Source organism: Thalassophryne amazonica, chromosome 22 (assembly GCF_902500255.1).
Source record: "Thalassophryne amazonica chromosome 22, fThaAma1.1, whole genome shotgun sequence".
In the NCBI taxonomy this organism is placed as follows: Eukaryota; Metazoa; Chordata; class Actinopteri; order Batrachoidiformes; family Batrachoididae; genus Thalassophryne; species Thalassophryne amazonica.
In genome coordinates this window covers 10,380,040-10,401,016 of record NC_047124.1, presented here as the reverse complement: position 1 = coordinate 10,401,016, position 20,977 = coordinate 10,380,040, and the positions used below count along the sequence as shown (strand labels likewise).

The 20,977-nt window shown below is 41.3% G+C and overlaps 1 protein-coding gene across 2 annotated transcripts in view; it reads left to right on the top strand.

Moving 5' to 3' along the window:
• The first annotated feature begins 1,183 nt into the window (after window positions 1-1,183).
• The window catches only part of dcn (decorin), a 32,040-nt gene continuing 12,246 nt past the window's right edge, over window positions 1,184-20,977 (top strand). Inside the window, exons 1-3 of one of the 2 annotated variants that reach the window (XM_034163124.1) lie at window positions 1,184-1,381; window positions 15,801-16,033; window positions 19,999-20,111. In XM_034163124.1, the coding sequence (XP_034019015.1) occupies window positions 15,820-16,033; window positions 19,999-20,111 (327 nt within the window). In that variant the 5' untranslated portion in view covers window positions 1,184-1,381; window positions 15,801-15,819. Of the gene's footprint in view, window positions 1,382-15,800; window positions 16,034-19,998; window positions 20,112-20,977 lie in introns of those variants that run through there. The other variant, XM_034163125.1, reaches the window with a different exon arrangement.

The window sequence follows — 20,977 nt, the reverse complement described above, 5'->3', positions numbered from 1 at the left end:
GTGTGTGTGGATGCACTGTACATCCACTACAGACTGTGGTTTCAGTCTAGCTTTCAATTATAGATCAATGGAGTACAAGCCAGTATTTCCCTTTCTTTTTTGAAGTGTGCCAGCAGTGACTGACATATCTTGCCGCGGAAACTTGTTAGGATTTCCAAGACCCGCCATAATATGCTACAAAGTGACCTGCAGCCCCAAGATTAAAACCTTCTTGGAGAGATGCAAGTACAAGTACACCCGGTGTATTGATTTTGATTTGTGTGTCAAAAAATAACTCTTGGTGGAATGATTGAGTCAGCCAAGGACAGTGATTTTCTTTTTCTTTTTTTTTCTTTTTGAGGAAAAAACAGTCCAAACTTTGGTCTCGTACTTTTACAGGCTACACCTATGGTTGCTATTAAACACTCATATGAAGTTATAACAGCTTTCTACACACACACAACCATATATTATGGTATCAATGAGTTGCAATGAACTAATTTGCATGAATGCGTGTCAAACATTTTGGGCGTGGATGTTTCTCTCTCTCTCTCTGAGCCCCTTCTTGTTCTTTATGTAACCTTCCTGTGAAGACTGCAAGTGGAGCGTGAGCACTTTCAGACAACTGGCTTGAAGTTAAACTCATACCCCCACCCATTCCTTGATTAGATCCAGACCCAGTCCAGCCAGAAGATGTAGGGTTAAAGCAACACTGCACATTCTAGACTAAGAATTAGTGCAACATCGTTCCACAAAACGCCTGTTTTTTGTAAATCACCAATAGATGCTTGTCCAATGTTGTGCTTCTAGGAAACATTTGAGGAATGAGGCTGAACAGAAGGGGGGGGGGGGGGGTGCAAATCTGAATAGGTTAGACAAAGGTTTGAGTGGTGTGGGGTGTTTTTTTTTTTGGTGTGGGGGGGTCAAAGGGCGAAGGAGCGTTTGTGTGCAACAGGACCTATCATTGCCAGATGTCACATCGAGGGCGAATGCCAGCAGCCGAGTTGGTGCTTATTTCTTTAAACGCCAAGACTCTGCCTCTCTCTTTTTTTGTTTCCTGCTCTCTCTCACGCGCGTGCTCCCTTCTTTTTTCCTCCCATCTCCATTTCCAGCTGTTTTTGGAGCACGAAAGGGAGAACGGGGGGGGGTGGGAGTTCTCCACCAATTGTTTCGGTCCTGAGAGGAGCTCGGCGGTTGGACCCCTCCCTCCTACGGTCTCTGCCCTCTGTTTCTTCTATCTCTCCTCCCCTTGTTGTGACAGAGCACACCTGCCTGATCTTGGCTGCACGCGCTCTGAGTCCAATTACCCCACAGGCCCTCACAGCCACTTCAGTATCTTCCCCCCAACTCGACTGGATTTTGGGAGTCAAGCTCAACTTTGCCTCCATTCTACTGAGAACAGGTAAAAGAATCCTTTAAATCTGGGAGCCGGTGATGTGGGATTAAGAATTGCTTTAAAAAGAGATGGATGTGGTGTTTTCCTGCTTTCAATAAGAACGTTACTTTAAGGTTTGGGGGTGGGGGGTTGAATGACAGACTGTAGTTGCTTGCTTCATTTTCTTGATGGTTCCATGTTGCTCCCGCGTTGCTTTTCGTGCTGCTCATGTTCCACGTGTGTTGCCAGGTCTTGTTCACACGGCACTGTTGGGTCTCGGCGCTAATTGTTTCCAGCCTGACCTGCACACAGCTCAGTGAACTTGGGAAGGGGGTGTGGTAGCGCCGGTGATGCCGGTCGCCTCCATCCCCTGCCAAAAAAATCTAAACGTTAATCAACGGCGTATCCGCCTCGGCGTACTGACAGAGTCTGAGGTTGTTGCCATTTGCACAAAGTGAACAGGAATCTGAAAATCGTGCTTCTTTTTACTCAGCTTTAGTGTGTTTTGCCTTCTTATGTTTATCGTCTTTATGTGGCATTTGCACAAGAACAAAAAGGCTGCAACAAGTGATTTCTCTGTCTTGATTCAGCCCATTACTCTTGCTCAAGACCTTTTTTTTATTGGAAAAGTGCTCCTTGCTTTCCGCCGGTGTCTTATCTGTCTGCACTCCGGCCCTGATTCTTTTTCAGTGTGCTCACCATGGTATCGGCTGTTCTGTTTGCACAGGAGCAAAAAGGGACCCAAATTGGTAAAAGCAACTTAAGTTTGAGAGGCTTTGACGATGACATGATGGGGGGAAAAATAATAAAGCTCTACCTGGCAACACGCTGCTCCATTAATCCCATAATGGTATAGTTTACTCTATCAAAGAGGTCTGTCTGCTTCCCAGCAAGTCACCACAAAACTCTTTTAACTCATTAGATTCTCTTTGCCAGCAAGGGGGGGGGGGGGGGGGGGCATAAGACTCAGCTGCACTCTGTGGAACTGATCGTTGGGGGAATTCAGAGAATTAAACTCAAAACCCTCTCCGTTAGTTTGCATTTTTGAATTTGCTGCACGTTGAAAGCTAAAATATTGTAACCCAATGGGAGGTTTAGAAGATGAAAAGGCTCACATTTGTACTCAGCAGCTGTACTTTTCCATCTGGAATCCAACTCTGTCAAAAAGGACAATGGTGCTCAATGGACATCAGCCACGACTCTCCCCCACCACCCCCTTTCTGGAACACCATAAAGTTCCACATCTGTCTTTGGGGCCAACATTTTTAAGGGTCAGACAAAGAGAAAATACCATAAGATTTGGGAGAAAGAAAGGGGAAAGTAGGTTGGGCAGTTGGTCGCCGTCCGTGCCGTGCAGACTGTTAATGAAGGGACTGATGGCAGCCTGACAGCTCTCCTCATGGAACAGCTGAAGTGTGGTTTAACGTTCTCATGCTACCCCTCTCTTCAGAGGCCTTCAACCCATTTTTCTGAAACACCTATAGATCTGACATGAGCTTTGCATCAAGTCATCAGTTACAACATTGGAAGGTGCCCTCAAAGAGGTTTTGCCAAATACCTCCAGTCCAAATATGAGGTAGACTTAATGGAAGCAGAGTTTTTCCAGATAAGCTTGACTTGACGAAATTCTCATTAAGAGGATTTTTGGCTCAGAAGCTGTTTGTTGGCTTTCTTTGCATATTTTCACATAAACGTGTTCTTGCTCACAAAACCCCCCAGTGTATCAGGAATCTGTTGAAATCTCAACCACCGACTTCTGATTCCAGCCAAAGAACAACCCATAAATTCAACGTTGTTGTATGAGTTCAAGAAAGAGCTCTGTATTAATTATCTAAATGTTGTGTGACCTTTACAAATACCATTGGGTGATAAATCGCCAGCTGAGGTTGACTCAAGCTTCTAGAGGGTGGAGGACAGGATGTTATTTGGTGTCTTGGGTCAGTGTTTTCCCAAATTTCTCAACAGCTTTGTTGAAATTGGGACACAAGTTTGTGTGTTAAGATTTTTAAGCTGACAAAGAGGCTAAAGATGGAGCAAAAAGGAAGAACACTGCTTCAGTACTTCATGCTGTCTGGGAATCATTAGGACTTTTGAGGCCAGATGTGGGGGAGGAAAGCGTCCGGGAAGAATAAGAAGAGACAAGAAAGATAGGAGAATTGACAAGAGTACCACCAGAAATCTCACCCTCCGGCTATTTTTCTTCATCACCCACAGATTTATTGATGTCAGGCTTCAAATACAAGACAAACATTCAATCAGAACAATGTAAAACCTTTTTCTGAGCTACAGATGACAACTTGCACCCTTTTGAAAAATGGAAACTCCAAGCAGAGATTTTAAACCTTTGTCATTTTAGGTTCCACACATTTAAAGGTCCATTCAGTGTTTTTCCTTCAATTACTTATTTTTGATTGATATTCACAACATCGCATCACAGATTTCCAACAGTTTGTACACTAGCATGACTGTCTCACAAACTGAACAGACCAATCACAGCCTAGCTCAAATGATGACAGGCCAATCACAGAGGTCGTGGGTGAGGCTTGAAGAAGGAAATGTGCAAACAGGGCCTTTGTTTGTGTGCGTATTTGGTTTTTTCTCTTTTTACAACAGTTTTAATGAACTTTTTTTTTTTTTGTCTTTTTTTAATTTGCCTTGAAATGGCATTGCTAGTACAACGCCTGGCAAAAATTATGGAATCACCGGCCTCAGAGGATGTTCATACAGTTGTTTAATTTTGTAGAAAAAAAGCAGATCACAGACATGACACAAAACTAAAGTCATTTCAAATGGCAACTTTCTGGCTTTAAGAAACACTATAAGAAATCAAGAAAAAAAGATTGTGGTAGTCAGTAATGGTTACTTTTTTAGACCAAGCAGAGGAAAAAAAAAATATGGAATCACTCAATTCTGAGGAAAAAATTATGGAATCACCCTGTAAATTTTCATCCCCAAAACTAACACCTGCATCATATCAGATCTGCTCGTTAGTCTGCATCTAAAAAGGAGTGATCACACCTTGGAGAGCTGTTGCACCAAGTGGACTGACATGAATCATGGCTCCAACACGAGAGATGTCAATTGAAACAAAGGAGAGGATTATCAAACTCTTAAAAGAGGGTAAATCATCACGCAATGTTGCAAAAGATGTTGGTTGTTCACAGTCAGCTGTGTCTAAACTCTGGACCAAATACAAACAACATGGGAAGGCTGTTAAAGGCAAACATACTGGTAGACCAAGGAAGACATCAAAGCGTCAAGACAGAAAACTTAAAGCAATATGTCTCAAAAATCGAAAATGCACAACAAAACAAATAAGGAACGAATGGGAGGAAACTGGAGTCAACGTCTGTGACCGAACTGTAAGAAACCGCCTAAAGGAAATGGGATTTACATACAGAAAAGCTAAACAAAAGCCATCATTAACACCTAAACAGAAAAAAAACAAGGTTACAATGGGCTAAGGAAAAGCAATTGTGGACTGTGGATGACTGGATGAAAGTCATATTCAGTGATGAATCTCGAATCTGCATTGGGCAAGGTGATGATGCTGGAACTTTTGTTTGGTGCCGTTCCAATGAGATTTATAAAGATGACTGCCTGAAGAGAACATGTAAATTTCCACAGTCATTGATGATATGGGGCTGCATGTCAGGTAAAGGCACTGGGGAGATGGCTGTCATTACATCATCAATAAATGCACAAGTTTATGTTGATATTTTGGACAATTGAAAGGATGTTTGGGGATGATGAAATCATTTTTCAAGATGATAATGCATCTTGCCATAGAGCAAAAACTGTGAAAACATTCCTTGCAAAAAGACACATAGGGTCAATGTCATGGCATAGGGTCAATGTCAACGAGCAGATCTGATTTGATGCAGGTGTTAGTTTGGGGGATGAAAATTTACAGGGTGATTCCATAATTTATTCCTCAGAATTGAGTGATTCCATATTTTTTTCCTCTGCTTGGTCTAAAAAAGTAACCGTTACTGACTGTCACAATCTTTTTTTCTTGATTTCTTATAGTGTTTCTTAAAGCCAGAAAGTTTCCATTTGAAATGACTTTAGTTTTGTGTCATGTCTGTGATCTGCTTTTTTTCTACAAAATTAAACAACTGAATGAACATCATCCGAGGCCGGTGATTCCATAATTTTTGCCAGGGGTTGTAATACATCTCGAAGCACTAACACCTGCCCCATTTTTTTTTTTTTTTTTTTTTTTTTTTTTTTATTCAGACATTTTGGTTTGGTCCAAGAGGTCTAAAAACTGCTCTGAAAACAAACAGCTGTACACATCACCAACCAAACAAGGTGGATCGCAGTATGGTTCGAAATTTGGCTTATTTAGCGTGATATCACCTTTTTGGTCTTTCCTAAGTTAAAATAGCCATAGCTCACTGGGACAAGGGCATCTTCTGTTTGATTCTGCCTCAGGTGAGAGTCCATTTAACATTTCTGTTGGTCTAAAAACCAATCAACTACAAGCCTGGGGAGATGTAGCCCACGATAGGATGGCATGGTTGGCTCTCTTTTGGTTTCCATTTTTTAAGAACGGAAACCAAGCTTTATGCCGGATGCCCTTCCTGACCCAACTTGGGAGAGAAGAGCGCTACTATTGCTCCACTGTGCTAAATTATAGGAAATGTGCATATCTGTGTAAACATCTTTGGTACACCAGCATAATTACAATACAAAAGCTTATAAACCTCCGATGTGGACCTTGGTCTGAACTTTCTGATGTTAAAATACCTTTAGATGCACCAGTCTGGACAATTTGTGTTTGCTGTCAAACCTATAGTCCCTTTGCTCAAGTGGAAAAAGCTCATGATGCACTCTGTCTTGGTAGATTATTACATTAATAAATCCTCTTTTCTAAAAATGAAATGTTACTCAGAGTCAAGTGTCAATGTAGCTAAAATCAACTAAGTCTGTTGCAACTTAAACATCAATGGCACTGCATATCCAATTAGTGAGGTCAAAATGTCCTGATTATCAACCGCCTGGATGCTCAGACACCAGGTTGCAATGCAGCGTGGACACTGATTTCTCAAAAACCCCTCACCAAGTCATATCTGTAATCTAGATTCTTACCAAACCCAAAATGTGGAGGACAAATCATATGGTACAGTACCACAGTGCAGTAACACTAACACGATGAGGAACCTACAAAACCAATGTCAGAGTTTTGCCTTCAACTGCACTCAATAAACAAGTTAAAACCTTCTTCCAAATCTATGAAGAACCAGTGACCAGTGTGTCATAGACCAACAACAGTCATAATTCTAATCTTGTTTTAAAAATCTAATCATAAATGTCAAAATTATGATGGTCACTCTGATCTAGGACAGCGAATGGCCAAGGTCTCTCCAATAATGGCCATATTCTGCAGAACAGCTAGACCTGTACATTTTTTTGTTTTTGATGCCAAGTTTTATACAATGAAACACTCACTTGTACACAAATTCTGTCAATCCACATCGAGAAGGTAAAGGACCCACGACAGGGTAATATCACAGCTTTTTTTGATAATACGGCACTTTAGACTTTTTGGACTTCCAAGAAATCGGGATATTTAATGTGTAAGTGACAAACCATCTAAAGCTTTGTTCTGCAGAATATTTTTAGTTTTGTTTATGTCAACACTGCATAGTTTCCAGAAAGTGCACTTGTGGACGGAGTCGTGTTTTCGTTGTAAGCTGGAAGACACTAAAAACTTTAAGCTTTTGGAAGATCAAGGTTTGGATTCACGCTTGTTATCAGCGTGAGATTCCTCCATGGGAGCTGAAACGATAAGGGGGACAGCTTTCATCTCACGGGAGAGCTTACAGAGCGCTGGATCAGTGCAGCCGGTGCATCTTTGGAGGAAACGCTGGCAGGGCTGACAAGCGTGCACCATCGTGTTCCAGCATGTCGTTTTCACAGCCCTCTGGGGTTTTTACTGTGGTGTGTGTGTGTGTGTGTGTGTGTGTGTGTGTGTGTGTGTGTGTGTGTGTGTGTGTGTGTGTGTGTGTGTGTGTGTGTGTGTGTGTGTGTGTGTGTGTGTGTGTGTGTGTGTGTGTGTGTGTGCAGGTGGGGGCACCTCCGACCATCTTACTGGGCCTGTGGACACATCTGAGCAGGCTGGTAATGAAACAATGCCTGAAGCACAGCAGCAGGATTTCAGCTTTAAAAGCCTCGCAAAATACTTCAGAAAGCAGAAAATGGCTCATACTTTGAAACCAAAGTGATCAGCAATAAATGAAGCATTGCTTCAGAAAACAATTTTTTAAGCTAATGAACCACCTTTCAGAGAATAGTACATGAAACAATGAATTTCGAAGCAGAGTCACTTAATGATAATGCTCAGCATTAATGAATCATTTGCTTCATAAAGAGATTTGTTCATTATAATGGCTAAATTCAGTAAATGTTTCAGTAACTAATTCACTGTATTTTAAATGCTGAAGAAAAGCTAACTTGAAATGATTGCTTCAGGAAGTGGTTCACTACTTTGAAACACTTGGCTGTAAATTAAATCACTTTAATCACTATTGGAAAATATTCTGCATTAATGAACCACTTCAGAAAGTCTTTATTTTTTTTAAGCTCAAAACTGTTCCCTGATATTTATTTTTTTTTTTGGTTTCTATTTCACATTGTTTTATTCTCGGGGTCGGGTCCCGGTTATGACACTGACTCACTCACTCGCAATAATTAAGTGTTCGCGTCTCTGCAGTCTTGAGTATAAATTCTCAGAGTTTACTTTGAGACTGAGCCATCTTATTTTTCTTGTCCGTCTCGTTCACATTTTAAAGCTGCCAAAGTGTTTATTGTAAAAGTTGACTGATCGTCGAGACACATGGGGATGGACCCATGTGAATTCCTGCAGGAGTTCACAGATATCTGTTTATGTGCTTATGGCCGTGGGTCAAAGCAGAGAAGATAAAGTTCAGTAATGAGTCATGAAACATCGAACCCATGAGCCTGTCTGAGCTTTAGACCAGACCCCAAGCATGTTTGTTGATTACCTCCTCCACAGAGGATATATTTTCGCCTGTGTCAGTTGACTCATCAGGATTACTCAAATGAATGGACCCATTATAATTAAACTTGGTGGTGGTGGTGAGGTGGGGCAAAGGCTGAGGAAGTGTAGATCCAACAGCGGATCAAAGAAAAAGAAATGTCCCAATTAGGCAACATTTTGGCACCCAGTGGAGCACATCCATCTACCAAGGCGCATCAAGTCCCTCAAACATATTCATATATTTTCAAACTTTTTTTTTAAGGTTGCAAGTGTTGGGGAGGAATGGGGGTGGGGGGCTTGTGTGGGATTTTGACCAAAACGGAGTCCTTCCTTGGCCCATGCACACCACTTTTCAGGAAAGTTAGTCCATAGGTTGAACTGATACATGGACCTCAATTAAAAAAATTAAACGTATGGTCAAAAGAGCAGGTAGCTCAGTGGATAAGGAGCTGGCCTGCCAGTAAGTAGACCTGGGTTTGAATCTTGCTGATGGTACCTGTCTGTGTCCTTGGAGAAGACATTTAACCTGCATTGACGCAGTGTACCCAGCTTGGACTTCCATCTACTTCACACTATAGAATCTGGAGATGAGCACCAGCATCAACGAGCTTCAGGGCATATATCGGACTTATACAATGGTCAGAAGTTTGCATTCTGGGCTGTTTCATAAGTTGTGGCACAAATATATATAGTAGACTCGCAAGTGCCCCTCTAGTTAGCAATGTTTTAGCGTAGAAAATACGCTCTGTGTGGGGTTGACTAAATCAGGAAAACTCCGTACATTAAATTCACTTTCAGACCTGTACACCAAACGATTATAACGGATAGTCAGCTACATCACTAGTGATGACTCCCACCCTCTGGCTAACAAATTTCAGCTCCTACCTTCTGGTCATAGGTTCAAAGTCCCAAGGTGTAGGACAAAATGCTACAGGAGTAGTTTTGTTCCAGCAGCAATTGTGCATTTGAACAAATCTTAGCAGGGTTTGCACATATTTATATATTTATTTATTTGCCTTTTGTTTTTAGTGGTTTAGTAAGCTTATGAGTGCCCGGTTGTGTCTGTGTTATACTTTCGTTTTGCATATGTTCTCGGTTAGTGTTTTCAGTGTTATTGTTGTGTCTGACTAACATGGATGTCCTTTTCTGTTTGCTGCAAGACAAATCTACCCACGGGTACAAATAAAGTCACACTGAACCTGAGACGCTTTCCTGTGAGAATGTGTCTAATGTGCAACAAACCCAGCCCACCTGCTATCAAAGGAGGTTGAAACAATCCATCACAGACATCTAGTAGTACGTTTGGATCCAGCTGTGTCTGTAAATACAAAAAAAGACAGAATTCTCCTGCCAAGTCTGCAGACAAGGTTTTTGCTGGATTGAGTTTTCAGCTTAGATAAGAGAGAGTGCCACAGCCAAGATGACTCGATGTGCAGAAGAGTGGAACAGCGTGTCCTCTGGATCTCCTCTATGTTCACGCTGGACTCATGGCCCTCTTCGTTTTTTTTAGCACCTCCTGCTCTGCTGTTATTGTTTCCAAAGTGAAATGGCAACAGGTCCACGTGGGGAACAAAACCCACGAGATGTTTTACAGTGTGAAATGGTTCAAGATGCTCAGTGCCAATTTTTGAAATCGGTGTTTATTCAGGACAAAAGTACAAGGAAAATTTTAATCGATGTATCTGACACAGGCCGTAACCTTCTGAAAGTTTGTGCACTGTAAAACTGGATGACTCAGTTTGACCACATCTTAGCGCTACCAAAAACTCGAGCGTAAATATCGACAATGTATCTTTGCAGCTTATGTTGGTTCTTGCAAAGTGTTTGATTTGGTAGACCAAGCTGCTCTGTGGGACATCACGTGAGGAGCAATGGCAGAGTCTCGGACTTCATCCCAATGAATTTTGGTGTTGGTCAGAGATGAATTCTTGCTCCAACCCTGTTAAATGCCTGCACTGTCTGGGAGGGGTTGTAGTCCAGCAACGTGGGTTCCTCATTCAGTGAGGAAAGGTTCACTGACCTTTTGAGTTTGCTGTGATCTTTGGTGAATGAATGATGCCCTGATTGAAGCCCTTGAGAAGCTCTGGAAACAATATCTTTTTTTTTTCAGTTGTCCTGGATCAAAACTAAGATCCAGGCATGCAGTGAATTCCTGGACTCTGCTTGTTTGTGGGTAAAGTGCCAAACCTGTTGAAAGACTTGCCTGTTTTATGTGACATTCATGTTTCTGGGACCTAGGTGTTTGAGAATTAAGCGACTGGTATTGACTTATGTAGTGCATGTGCATAATTAAAATTGCAGAAGTGGGGATGTTTTGAGGTTTGGTTCTTTTTTTCTGAGGAAGTGTGTGTGGGACCCACAAGTTCAGTGAGATTGGCATAACATCTGACAGCCTCTTGCAGGAGCTGCACTATGTTCCAAAACAATAAACCCTACTCCTGCAATATTTAATATGCATATGCACGGTCAAGGTGACTGATCCTCCTGGGTACCAATACCTTTTTCAAGAGAATGAAGGTCCAAGTCTTTAGGATCCAGTCTTACTGTATGGTTGTGAGACAGACACTAACCAGTGACCTAAGGCAAATACCGCATATCCTTGGTACTTGCTCTCTCTGGAGGATCCTTGAGTACCACTGGAATGACTTTGCGCCAACCAAGCATTCATTCAAGGAGATGAAGTTGAGTCATATTTGCATTTTCAGGGAATATTCGCTACTATATTTTGGGCATGTGGCAGACTTCCCTGAGTCAGTGTGCCGGTGCCTCACTGTTGAGGACCTTCCCCTACATTTGACCTGGCTGCAGTAGATAGATGGTTATTTTCAGTAGGTGTGGTGGGACTGGTGGTCTGCTTGCATAGTTGCCAACCAAGACCCAAGGCGGTTCCAGTAGAGTCATTATGGTAACACGTTCCACCAGTACATACTGCATGACCTACCTGACCGCGATTTATCTCATTTTGAGGAGAGAGATTTTTTAACCCTCAAGTGACTGAATGGGGTCACTTATGACCCCGGGCATATATTTTTGTGCACCATTTTTCTAAATTTAATAGGAAAAAGTTTCGTACCATGAATTTGTCAATCTATTTGTCCTGCATTTGCTCATAGAATTTTGCAAGAATCAGCCGATCCGTGTGGCAAGTATAATCCAAACTTGTGCAGGATCACTTATGACCCCCTGGGAAGATCTGAGATTTTCAACATTACAGCTTCAGATGGTATTGTAATTTGCGGACTCTAATCATTATGTTTTACTGTTTTGCAGGGAAGCACGGCCAACATACCTAGAATAGCAAGACTTACAGCTGCACAAGCATTGAGATTGATTCTTGATGCCTAGACTTAGGATGACTGATGGGTTCATTGAGATTTGTGTTAAAGTATTGGCATATTTGCTAATCATAGTTCTTCTATATTTGATGAATTATGATGAGAATTATCCTACCATATTAGTTGCTAAAATAGCTTGGTCATTCGAGGGTTAAGTAAATATGGTTGGATTTCATTTTGAACATCCTCAAACATTCTTTTTTTTTCATGTAAAAAAATCAATCTGGCCTCACGGCAAGTTGTGATTCAGGAGCACGAAATATACATTAATCTATTGGTTCGTGATATTGTGAGGAAAAGCACCTCATTTTCGTCACGGCAGAACAAATTCATTCTCATTCATTCTGTGATGGCTGCACGAAATAAAAAGTGAAGCGGGGGGTCGGGTGGTTATGGTTAGGGTGGGGGGAAGGAGGAGGATTAGGTTATGGTTAAGGTTAGGGTTGGGGGTAGGAGTAGGGTTAGTAATATTGAGTTAAAAAAAAAAATCGCGAAAATTTGACTAATTTCGTGCCGGGAGCACGAAAAAAAAAATGTGAGACTGGGCTGAGAAAATACACTTCTATAAATTAGACAAAGTCCTAAAACAGTGTGATACATCCCAGAAATCTAAAACAAACTTACAAATGTAAAACGTCCACACAGAAAATTTAGGTCAAAATACTCAACACATTTACACTTCATATAATTTTAATATCATCCAAGTTATTTATTTAAAACTTGATGCTCGAGTTAAGTCCAGGTCACACGGCACTAACGAAGGACACCGAAGCCAAAACAAAACAAGAAATCTGGATTTACATTGACTTTCAGAGACATCGTTTAACTGTCATCCAGCTTCCTTCCTGTAGCTGACGCTAAGTCAGAATTTTCAAATTGTTGAAAAATGTGAACGAATCCCAACGACATCAATTCATCCATATTCCGTTTTGCTTTCTGTCTTGACGGTTCCTAATCATTTGCATAGTTCCCGTACCCTCAGCATTCCCTTTGGTTGTCATCCAACTTTGTCCAACCTCCCAAGTCCAACATCTTAGATAAGCATTGACGATATCTGAACAGATTAATAACTAAAGCTCAGATGAGCTGAATGTGACTCATACATGTGTGGAACGAAAAGCAAAGTTTTCATACAAAAACAAAAGCGGCAAAAACATTTGATCAACTACTGTAACTATTTACGCACGTTCCAGCCAAGACAAATCTGTTCAAATCAAGACAACCAGATCTCGTGCCTGCAGGTGCTGTGGAGAGCGCAGGGTGGCTGCAGAAATGATCACAGGCTGGCAAGCTATAAAGTCACGTCATCATGAATGTCTCGTTTTGATTTTGTTCAAAAGCGTCAAGGTCGCCATTTGCTTTGTTTTTCTTTTGTTAGTTTTGTTTTTGTTTTGGTCTTTTATGCACTCTGGACTCGCAGGCTTTCGGTGATGGGAGAAGTGCCGGTTCATTTGTCCACTTTTTCCATTTGTGACTTTGTGACTTTTTTCCTTTGTTCAGTTAACGCCATGTGACCGGGCCCTTATGTCTTAATGTCAAGTATGTAAGCGGTTTCCCCAAACTGAGCTGACCTACAGTAACTCGGCAGATTTTACAGTTTACTGTATCTAGTGGACCGGAGCTGTACAGTAAAGACGGTTGTGCGGTTGGCGACTATAATTACAGTTCATACTGACAGTCACTGAAAACACGGGTCTCCTTGACCTGACATAACCCTGAGCGCATCACCACATATTAATTTGCCTCATTCTCAGGGATGCATTGCTTAAAGTAACAGATCCGTGCCTTTCTCCTGATCTTCACAAAACGACATCTGTTGAATGAATGTCCGCTCAGCGCTGATCTGATTGTTCGCTTGGAGTCGGTTTGATCATGTTCAGCTCAACGACTCCTGCAGACCAAAAGATCCCGACTCATCTGTTAGTATCTGTGGCTCAAATCTTCCCTTAAATTATTGTGGCACTGAGCAGAAAGAACTTTTGGCCGTACTGATGACACGCTGATTGCTGGGTTTTTGTGCAAGATTCCATCCCTGCATATGTGCTACTTTGTGCAAAAGGTCAGCGAGTTAGTTGAGGTTGTACGGGTTCTAGTTGGTTTTAGAAAACATTTGACATAAATAAGATCAACGTTTTTCTTATTCATACTTGTGCAGAAAGTTCAAAAAAATTGCCAACATTGTCATTGTTTATCATCTAGTACAGCAAGTCTACAATATCTACAGTATCCCCCACTGGACTACTTGGAAAATTAAAACAAGTACTATTTATGACATAATTATGTGCTCTCTTTCTGTTGGAAATATAAACTAGGAGGGAACTCCGACGGCACCATTTCTGCCAAAGGGCTAATAAGACTGATATTACCTTTGCAAACTGATGGATATTTAGAATTCTGTGATGCCCATCTAGTCATGTGGACTTTAATATAGTTTTCCTGCAAACACCAAATCGGAGTGGAAACCTGGATTCAGACGGTGCATCCTTTGGATCTCTTTGACATCACAATTTTTAATGACTATAAATGTGTGGAGATTATCGATCTTTAAGATGTCATAAGGGAGATCAAAGGAAAACCTCTCTCTCAATGAGACAGAAAAGGATCACTACCAATATTGCTTTATTTCTTCCTTGACCAAAGAATGATCTTTCCACATTTGTTAAAAATCAGTTCCATTTTGAGTTATCTTGTGCAGATCAGGTAATTTTGATGGAACATTTTCTCTTCTAAGTGGTGACACATGCATAGACGTAAATACCTGATCTTACACGCCCCACAGATCTTTTTTTTCATGTTCAATTTTATTCCGTTGTGATATTGTTTGCCACAATAAAGTCACATTAGCACATGTCAAAATGCTGAATGTTTCTGCTTTTCTCAACATTGTTTTTACTGCCATACTGCCAAAATCAGGAAAAACATCCAATTGGTTTCAAGGGAAACCACCATTTGCCAAAGGTTGGACTGAAATGTGTCCTAATGTGTCCAATCCAAATGTAACACAAGCTCAATTGATCAGGGTTGCCAAGATCAAATGTGGAGGAGATGTTGATCCCATGAAGGTATGTAAGACTCCACTGAGAAATGGGGAAGTGGGTGATTGAAGACCTGGCGCAGATGAAGAGGTCTCAAAGACAGATGATTTGTCCTAATGAGTACCTTCTGCTAAAAGGCTCCAGTAACTGAATGCATAGAGTAAAAAGATATCGTTTATACTCTGTCTAGACAGTCTTCTGCTTCTGCTTGGATTATACCAGGACCCTGCATTCGAAAATGTGGCTTAATGAATAAAGGCGTTGGAATTCGACCTGTACATGCGCTAAAGTTTTTGGCAATCATAACCCCTCCCATCATATAATTTGCCAGTTGTTGCATCTCGTGATCATCATTGGTCAGAGGTGAGGGTTCCGATGTCTTTTGGAAATTCTAAAACACATTCGTTTTCTGCCACTTATCTGGGTCCTGGTCACGGTGGCAGCAGATCAAGCAGCTTATTCCACACTTTCTTATCCTTGGCCAAGTCCTATAACTCTTCCCAAGGGAATCTTGAGGGAATCCTGAGGCATTCCCAGCCCACCTGGGAAATATAATCCCTCCAGAGTGTCCCGGGTCTTCCACGATGTCCTCTATCCGTGTCAACTGGGAGGAGAACAATTTTTACCAAAGTGCTGTAGTTTGTTTATTGCTGGAATAATGAGGAGGAAATCCTTATCAGCTCAAACAGTCCAACTCAGAATCTTGGTCTTCAGACAAATCAGTACTGATCTGACACTGTGAGTCTTCTTTCATATCCAAAAAAAAAAAGTTAGAGGGATGTGGAACTTTAAGGTTTTTTCCCATAAAGCACAATATTTTGCAATTTCTCATTTGGGTTTGCACTAGTCTCTCATCGTTGACCTTTCACCTTCTGCTTGAGATGGTTAAATAGCTCATTTGACCAGCCTCGCTGACCTGCTACGCCCATGTGTTTAACCTTCTAGCCCCTGACCTTCCATATGTCAACTTTTGCCTTTTATCTCATTTGTTTTCCTCAGGGATATAATCCAGAACACGGTGACTGCAAACTAAAATTGGTCCATCCGGACTCTTTCCTCTCCTCCTGTAGGTTCCCAACCAGCAGCACCATGAGGTCGGTCTGTCTCTCTCTGCTCCTGGTCACTGCCTGCTGGGCTCTGCCCTTCCAACAAACTGGCTTCCTCGACTTCATGATGGAGGACGGATCTGCTGAACCAGAAGCGCCTACAAGTCCAAAGTTAGAGATCCCAATCATGCCAGAAGGGCCCAAGTGCCCGTTCCGGTGCCAGTGCCACCTGCGGGTCATCCAGTGCTCTGACCTCGGTAAGAAAAGATTTGCAGAAGCGGTCTTTATTTTGTATCGGATTGTGCAGCATTTAGCAGTCGCATTTAAAAAGAGACTGCACAGTTTTCCAATTTAATTTTCTACTTTTCCGTGTCCTAAAAACCACAACATCATGTTCTCTTCTGAAGATGTCCAATAATGATACTTTCTGAACTCCCAGACTTATTAAAAAGGTTCCTCGAACAGTTCCTGCGGCATTTGGTGTCTGTTTGGCCCAGAGGACATCACACCAGCACTGACACCATAAATGCTAACAGATGCTACAAGCCTTTTGCTTACTTCAGCATTTATCGGTGCAATCATTTGCCAATTCTGGACTCATTTCTAATTTTCCTAATTGCTTCTGTAAAAACATTGTGGGAAAATGATGATGAGCCAAACCTTTAGAAAAACTCCTCTTCCAGCTTCCCTTAGCCTCAAAAGTCCCTTATTGTTTAATCAGTGGTCTTCTTCTTCATTGTTTGGAGGTCATCAGGTCTGATTTGTTCAATTCAATGAGGAATAAATGGCTTCAGTCATCAAAGTTTCTCATAGAAAAGTCCCCGGTCTCGTTTATTCTTCTGTATTTCATAAAAGTTTGCCGCCACACTGTCGGGTTTGATCACATTTTTGGCTCTTTGCTTTTCTTTTCAAAGGGAGGGGTGCAAAGGGGACATGACTCTCACAGAATGAGAGAAACCCAAAAACTATTCCAGTAGTTCGATTCCGAGTATCACAGAGCAAGCAGGTGACTGAACAGTCAGAGGGAGAGAGTGATGTTCGGAGGAAAGTCCGTTCCATTACGTCAGCGTTCCAGTCCAAAACACCATTTTCCCTGAAGACGTCTCCAGCGTCTGCACCGTTGGCCCCAAGCCTCCATCTGCTCCCCAGACCCTGTTACAGTACGCACCAACTCACATGGGAGCACGGAGGTATCCGTTCACCATGTCTGGCCAAGAAAGATTTACAAATATGCCAAATGCGGCACTGTTTAGATCTTGAACAGTTAGAGCACAGTAATCCCCTCAATTCTATTAATTTTCTGCCAACACAATGTATGAAGTGAAGGTTTACAAGTCAAAGTGAGGAAGTGACTAAAAAAATGACTCCTGCACTCTCACATAACGGCGTCATGATCAAAGATTTTCCTGAGTAAACTCATGCAGTCCAGTAAATGGATGTCACAGCACTGACGGATTGTAATCAGTGAGCTCCACTACGGTTAGAACCTTTGACCACCACCAGATGACTTGAAGTGAACACACACCGGTGACATTCCTGATGGAATGTAGTCTCTCAACACTGCCTGGTTCCTGGATCCTGTGAGGATCACTACTGCAATTTAAAGGAATGTCCAAAGCATTGCCATGATTATCTTGGCCATAGTAATTGCAATTAACAATAATATCAGAATAATTAATAAACATTGTGTACAAGTATAAAAAGGCCTTAAAATGCTGAAATTACACCGGTACATTTTATTGTAGACTAAAAATAATATTTTTATTGTATAGTTTTTCCTATGGGCCAATATCAACTGAACTTATACTAAATATTAAAGGATTATTAACCGAGTAAGCAAAGTTAATAATTCATTTATTATATGGCTATTTTATACAGTTGTATGTAAAAGTTTGGGCACCCCTGATGATTTCCATGATTTTATTTTATAAATTATTGACTGTTTTTGATCAGCAATTTCAGTAAAATATATCATATAGCAGACAAACACAGTGATATTTGACAAGTGAAATTAAGTTTATAGGATTTACAGAAAGTGTGCAATAATTCAAACAAAATTAGGCAGGTGCATAAATTTGGGCACCCCAACAGAAAAAATACATCAGTATTTTGTAGATCTTCCTTTTGTAGAAATAACAGACTCTAAATGTTTCCTATAGCTTCCAGTGAGAGTCTGGATTCTGGTTGAAGGTATTTTGGATCTTTCTTCTTTACACAACATCTCAAGTTTGTTGGTTTCTGAGCATGGACAGCCCGCTTAAAATCACACTACAGATTTTCAATAATATTCAGGTCTGGGGACTAAGATGGCCATTCCAGAACACTGAACTTGTTCCTCTGCATGAATGCCTTAGTAGATTTTGAGCAGTGTTTAGGGTCATTGACTTGTTGAAAGATCCAGCCCTGGCACAACTTCAACTTTGTCACTAATTCATGAACATTGTTCTCAAGAATCCATGTGACCCTCAACTTTAACAAGATTCCCAGTACCTGCACTGGCCACACAGCCACACAGCATGATGGAACCACCTCCAAATTTTACTGTAGGTAGCAAGCTGTTTTCTTGGAATGCTTTGTTCTTTTTCAGCCATGCATACTGCCCCTTGTTATGTCCGAATAACTCAATTTTAGTTTCATCAGTCCACAGCACCTTATTCCAAAATTAAGCTGGTTTGTCCAAATGTGCTTTAGCATACCTCAAGCGACTGTTTGTGGGGTGTATATATAAACACACAAATTTACAGTATCACCAGAATATGAAAGCTGCTAATGGCTCGTAGTCCGACCTGTTTGCTTCACCTCCATGAACAACTTGCTAACAGTTGTTAGCTGGTAAGCTTTCAATCTGTTTTTCAGATGCTGTTCAGATTTTTATGGATTATGTTTATGTCCAACTTTTTTTTTTTTATCGTGTTACTGTTTTTTGCTTCCTGCTTTGTAACGAAAATACGCGTTACGGACCGATTGTGATGGTAACCGTTCCGGATATGGGAAAATAATATAAAAATAGCCTTCAGGTTAAGAATACTTTTTATAGTGAGTACATTTTACACATTATTACGTTTGGATGAACAATTTATACATTTATTTGCCCCTCAAAATAAACTAACTTTATCAAGAATCACATTCAGTGAATGAACCTGAAACGTGATAAGTAGATTGTTTTGACGATGCTCATCTTGACACACGTAACAGTCGATTTAAGCTATGATATGGGGAGCTCAACTCGACAGAAACACTGACTTACAATTAACTCAGCAGTCCAGTCATCTCTTGAGGGGTGTTGTCTCTCCCTAATATTCTGCTGTGCAACCAAACATTATCTGTTATGGTTACATAAATAAAAATGAGCTGTAACTTTAACGCCCTACATACCTTCTCTAGATATTTACAGAAAAATGTCACTAAATATGAGGAAATGTTATATATTTTCTGCTGCTGTGTGTGTGTGTGTGAGAAAGTACACTAGAACACGGAGACCACAGACAGACGGCTGTGAGAGTCTGAAAGAAAACTTATGTGACTAATATTTGGGGAAACTGAACTGACAAAACGTCGTCGTTGTCTCTGCTTGAACACTTTATGTCTGCTCCTCTTAAATGTAAACTACGCTGTGAGTCTGTTTTTTTTTTCTGAAAGAGCATCGGCTATCTCCGTTCTTTCTTCCCAACTGTCTCTTGTGTTTTCTTTGGGACAGTGTCCACATATCGTGCTGTGCAGATGTCCAAACTAAACAATTCAGCATGAGCTCACAGAGCAGGTATGCAGTCACTGATTATCTGTCAAGGAAATGTGATTTCTTTACATTCACAAAAAAGAAATTCCACCATGTGCGCCATGAAACAAAGTCACAAAAACTTTACATAGCAGCCGCTTTAACTTTATCTGGAGTGCCCCTCGGCTGTTTTGAGCTCTACAATAAAACGTGATGTTTAGGAATGTTGACCGTCATCATCGGCGCACGGTACGACTCCAGCTATGGTCAGTGTGTAGTTGGAAACCCAGAGGTATATCTATATTGTTTGCACTTCCTGTTGAGGTCAGAGTGTGGCTAACCACCAGAGCCAATGCCGTCACCACTTCCAACCCTATTTTCCATGAGACCGGTGCACAGCTGCAGCACAGATGCACAATGTGTTCCTTTTACTCGACCTACTGATGCTTGCAAGATGCAAAAAGAAAACAATTGCATTGAAAAGAATGTCACACTTTTCTGCTACAGGTCTGAAAGAAGTTCCCGATGAAATCCCAGATGATACCACCTTGCTGGACCTGCAAAACAACAAGATCACCGAGATCAAAGAGAACGACTTCAAGAACCTCAGAGGATTACACGTGAGATGATCATGCTTTTTGACCTTTAGGCCTGGTTCACATGGCAGGATAATTAGGCCGATATCAGACCCGATCTTCCCCTTCCGACAATCTTAAGGCCGCCCTGACAATCATGATGACGCTAAAGATAATCTTATCAGATATTCCTGCCGTTTATGGTGTGTTAAGAGCGCTCTGATCTGCTTGGAAGGACGTCAGGAGCGCTCCGATCGCAAATCGGGGATATTCAACATGTTGGATTTTTTTGGCCCGATATCGCAGTGTGTGTGGTGTCCTCCGACCAAAGCGAGCGCGCAGCCTGCTGAATGTGACATTCAGCCAATCAGAAAGCGAGGTGATGGACGTACGGAGCGGAAAATAAAATCAAAACAGCTGTTCTGACTTACCAGAAGGTCCGGTGGTCGAGCTGTCTCCACTCCTTTAAAGAACGCCTTTTCTTTTTCTTTTTGGATCATTTTTTTCCCTCTGTTTTAAATAGTCCACAAAGTATTTCTGTTTCTTTACTCTGAAGTCACGTTTAATCTCAAGAGATTTTGCGAGATTTCCTGTCTGAGCTGGGAATGTTCGTGTGTGAAATCTGTTCGTGTGTGGTGGTGTTGTCCTTACCGTGTGGCTGAACACCACACACTGTACGACCAACACTGTTAGATCTATGATTTTTTATGTTCACGTGTGCGGTCTCTCAGGTTTTGGAAACCTAAAGATAATTTTAAAATCCTGTCGTGTGAACCTAGCAAGCATCAATGCCAAAATGTAAGAATTCGCCATTTTCTCTTTCACGTCACTGCAACTAAAACATCTTTATGCCACCTGGACTCGCCCAAGATAGGCAGTTTTTTTTGTTTGTTTTTTTTTTTTTGTTTTGA